This window comes from Populus alba, chromosome 4 (genome assembly GCF_005239225.2).
Source record: "Populus alba chromosome 4, ASM523922v2, whole genome shotgun sequence".
In the NCBI taxonomy this organism is placed as follows: Eukaryota; Viridiplantae; Streptophyta; class Magnoliopsida; order Malpighiales; family Salicaceae; genus Populus; species Populus alba.
The window spans coordinates 2,199,110-2,203,383 of NC_133287.1; the positions used below are offsets into that span (position 1 = coordinate 2,199,110).

Genomic DNA, 4,274 nt, shown 5'->3' on the forward strand with positions numbered 1-4,274 from the left:
AGGAAATTGCAGTTAAGAGATTATCTAAAACTTCAGGGCAAGGGATGAAGGAGTTTATGAATGAAGTAAGGTTGATATCTAAACTCCAGCACGGAAATCTTGTCAAGTTTTTTGGTTGTTGCATTCATGAAGAGGAAAAGATGCTGATATATGAATATTTACCAAACAAAAGCTTGGATTTTTTCATCTTTGGTATGGCTCTCTTCATCCATTTTTGTGTCTGTGTTCAAAGGGAAGAGTCCCCTGATTATGCAGCTTCACTTTGATCAAATTAAAACAAATGATTTCGGGGCAAACCTTTAATGTTTAACCTCTTCCTTTCCTTGCCGGCGGTGAGTATCACCACTACCTGCAAGACAAAGAAATCAACACTAGACGGTAGTTTTTATTTATTTGTAGTTTTTTTTTATATCTACCTCTCTCTCTCTCTCTCTACTCTAATTTCTTCTTCTCTCTTCTGATTGTTATTGTTGGGTTGTTGTGGATCTGACGTGAAGAGTGCCTTGCGTTGTGGTTTAGGAGAAGGTGTTGGTCGGTGATAGTTTTGGAGTGGAGAAAAGGGAGGCTATCTTTGGTTATAATTTTCTTTTCTTTAATGGGTCCATGGTGGGTTTTATGGGTCTTGACTGGTGGGTCTTCTTGTGATGACCGGGTGAGGAGGCTTGGTGTTAGGTCACTATTGGTGGTGGTTTCACCGTGAGTGAGTTGGTGGTGGTTCCATGCTGGTTCAGTCGGTTGAAGGTGCGATGGAGGGAGAGGTCGCAGTGGGTGAGCTACGGGTTCTTGTGAGAGGCGTTGGGAGACTACGATGAGAGGAACTAAGAGAAAGAGGGGTTCTGGTTTGGCTTTCTGAAGATGATCAGGGGTATGATGTTGAGGTGTTGTTCTTGGGTTTTTGAAGAAAGATGAAGAAGAAGAAGTGTTGTGGGTGGTTTGATATCACTGGTTTGGTTATGGTGGAGATGGTTGAGTCTGAGAAGGGAAATGGTGGAGGCTGGATTGTGGTGGGGTTAACACTGGTAAAAGGTTATGCATAGTGTTTTTTTTTTTTTTTGTTACAGTGGAAACAAAGAAAAAAAGACTAAACAATTCTAGGGAAGCTAATTCCCATGATATCTGCTAGAAGAAGCTGTTGCAAGCCTTGAGGTACTGGAAGAGTGACGGAGTAAGAACTTAGCATGATAACAACTGAAGCCAAGTTTGGTCTATCAGGTGCATTTTCCTGCACACATAGTAATCCAACGTGGATACATCTCAACATTTCATTTCTTGAGCCAGCCCTTAATGTCGGATCTATCAGCTTATCTAAATTTGGTCCGCTATTCCAATTTTCCCACGTCTGCAAAATTTTAAGAAAATAACAGCAGAGTGTTAGAAGAAAAGTGCTTTGCTCGATGTCTTTCCTGGCAATCTGGATCAAGAAAAATGCAAGTCAGACAGTATCATACTCACATATGTCAGAAGGTCTTCCACCTCCTCCTCATTGATAAAAGTTCTTTTTCTACCACTTACAATTTCCAAAACAAGCACACCAAAGCTAAAGATATCCGATTTCACAGAGAAGTGTCCGCGCATTACATACTCTGGAGGCATGTATCCACTGCAAATAATAATTTGTTATTGCATTCTTTTAGTTCAAGCCAAATAGAAAGAAAATTAACCAAAGGAACTTTGGTATTCCCTGATTTCTGATATACACTTACAAGGTTCCAACAACTCTGCTTGTACTTTCTTGGGTTTGATCCCCTGCAAACAGCCTTGCCATGCCAAAGTCTGATATCTTAGCATTCATTTCTGCATCTAACAAAATGTTACTAGGTTTCAGGTCACGGTGAATGATCCGGAGACGAGAATCTTCATGAAGGTAAAGAAGTCCTCGAGAAATGCCTTCTATGATCTTGTAACGTCGTTCCCAGTCCAATTGTGAACGCTTGGTTTGATCTAAAAATCCAGTAAACTATGGCAGTTAGATGAATCAAAAAGTACTATGCTTTAATAAAGGAACTGCTGGTTTATGCTTTGTTTGCAGGAATTAGTTCTTTCTCTTTTTTCTATTTTTAGACAGTAATCTCCATCGAAATGTTTTGGAAGAGGAGGCATGGCCGTACCGAAAATGAAGTTGTTGAGGCTTGAGTGAGGCATAAACTCGTAGATAAGAAGCCTTTCCTCTTGCTCAAAGCAAAAGCCTAGGAGCCTAACCAAATTCTTGTGCTGAAGTTTGGCCACCAGCAGGACTTCATTCTTGAATTCTTGTTCTCCTTGCGTGGAATCCCTAGATAGTCTCTTCACGGCTATATATTGTCCGTTGGGAAGGGTACCCTGAAAGCAACAAGGGTGTTAGGAGTTGTGACCACAACCATGTAGGAATGCTTGAAACTAACCTTCGAAGAATTCGATTCTCATTAGTTAGCAAAATAAATATAGTAAAAACATCAATATCTCTAGCATATATATATATATATATATATATATATATATAACACAGTCAACTCATTTTTGATGGATGCTAATTGATATATAACATTTTGATATTCTGTACCTTGTACACAGAACCAAATCCACCCTGTCCAAGCTTATTAACTTCAGAAATATTATCTGTTGCAAGGTGAATGATTTCTAAGTTATATTGCAAGGATTCCACTCTGGTAATTTCATCATCCACTGATCCACCTGAAGCAGCAAGTAGGAGAGAAAAAAAAAAACTATTGAATTGAACCAGATTCTTATGTGGCGTAAACTTAAGCAGTTGCTGAATTGAACAAAGGAATAGAATATTCAGAAATCAATCTTTAACAGCCCAGGGAAAAATTTGTTCTGAAATGCCAAATAAAATATTCAATATATAGTCCAAGACCTAATGGGCTTCCAGATGAACAAAAAAGAAAAATTATGTCTTACTTTTAACTTTCTCTCTTGATTTCCTCTTTCCTGAAAACGTGTAGAAGCTGATGATAAGAATCACCATGACAGAAATAACAACTGAAAGAATGATGACGATGATGACTGTATTGTTTTTTCCTGCAAAATCCATGAAATTATCCAGTTATAACACATGTCTATTGTCATTTCACAGGAATTAGTCTAATAACTGGAAACAGTATAAGCTAGACATTTTCACAGCATTTAAAAAATTAAGACAGTCAATGATGCTAAAATTTTCAGGATATATACCTTTCGATGGAGGAGGAGATGGATCTTCACCAATTGGGATTTCATAGAATTGGTTAATCTCGTACCTAAAATTACAGCTTGGATAAAATGACTCTTCCTCCTTGCCTTTACTTTTGCATGGCACCTTTACTAAGTGACCCCAAACGATCCAGCACATAATCATCAACAGCGACTATAATTTGTGTTCCCATCAAATACAAATCACTTGGAGCGTTAAATGTGTTTAATTAGATCAGAAAACAAAGCTTTCTTGACGGTGTAATTTGGCATTAAATGTTTGAATTGAAAATCTTCTTTGAAGAAATTTTGACTTGAATATATATTTTTGGGTAATATTTAGGAGGGTGCACTAATTGTTTTTAATAAGTTTTATTTATTAATAAATAAAATGAAAGATTTTAAAATCTATTATATATATTGTGATTATTATAATTATAAAATTGAATGACTAATAAAGCACTAATCGTAGTGAATAATCGTTACAAGTATCTCTAGGATTTTCAATTTAGTTATTAATTTCTATTAATCTTTCTGGATTTTTCTTCTTGTTTTTTTTTGCCACATGCCGCTTTCATCCGACCATTCATTCTCCATGTTGTAAGATTCTCCATTCATTCAAAGTTCTTTAGAGAAGAGACGTTCTAGCTCTTATATTATTCTTCTCCATCACAGTAACCTACACTCTTACCATTCAAACAAAACAATTACTCTCCTTTGCTCCAATTCTCTTATTTTCTTTCAAATAGGAATTGAATTGAGATTTTCTAAAAATTTCTTTCTTCATGTGTAAATCTGGGGGTGTTTGTTCTTATGGTTGAATATGCTTTATAAACTACTTTTCATATTTTAATCCTTATGATGGGTTGATTGCTTGAGTTGTGATAATTCTTTTCGATGTGGTTCATAAACATGTAAATAATAATTTAGTCCCTGTATTTCAGTGATATAATACCTCAATCCTTGTAATTTCAAAAACCACATACCTTGCACAATTGTTTGTCTATGACCGTTAATTAATTTTTTTTGTTGCCATACTAGTACTAGTACATACGAACAACAACTGTATTTTTTTATTGTTTGAAGGAAGGAAACTGTACTTTTAC

The 4,274-nt window shown here is 36.1% G+C and overlaps 1 protein-coding gene across 1 annotated transcript; it reads right to left on the reverse strand.

Annotated features, from left to right (window-relative positions):
• Positions 1-1,066: 1,066 nt before the first annotated feature.
• LOC118058322 (cysteine-rich receptor-like protein kinase 5) lies at positions 1,067-3,343 on the reverse strand. The gene is made up of 7 exons (XM_035071033.2): positions 3,172-3,343; positions 2,899-3,018; positions 2,540-2,670; positions 2,109-2,319; positions 1,704-1,941; positions 1,453-1,600; positions 1,067-1,339 (listed from the first exon to the last, which is right to left on the reverse strand). The coding sequence occupies exons 1-7, from the start codon at positions 3,332-3,334 to the stop codon at positions 1,082-1,084; spliced, it is 1,269 nt and encodes a 422-aa protein (XP_034926924.2). The 5' UTR covers positions 3,335-3,343; the 3' UTR covers positions 1,067-1,081.
• Positions 3,344-4,274: the final 931 nt, after the last annotated feature.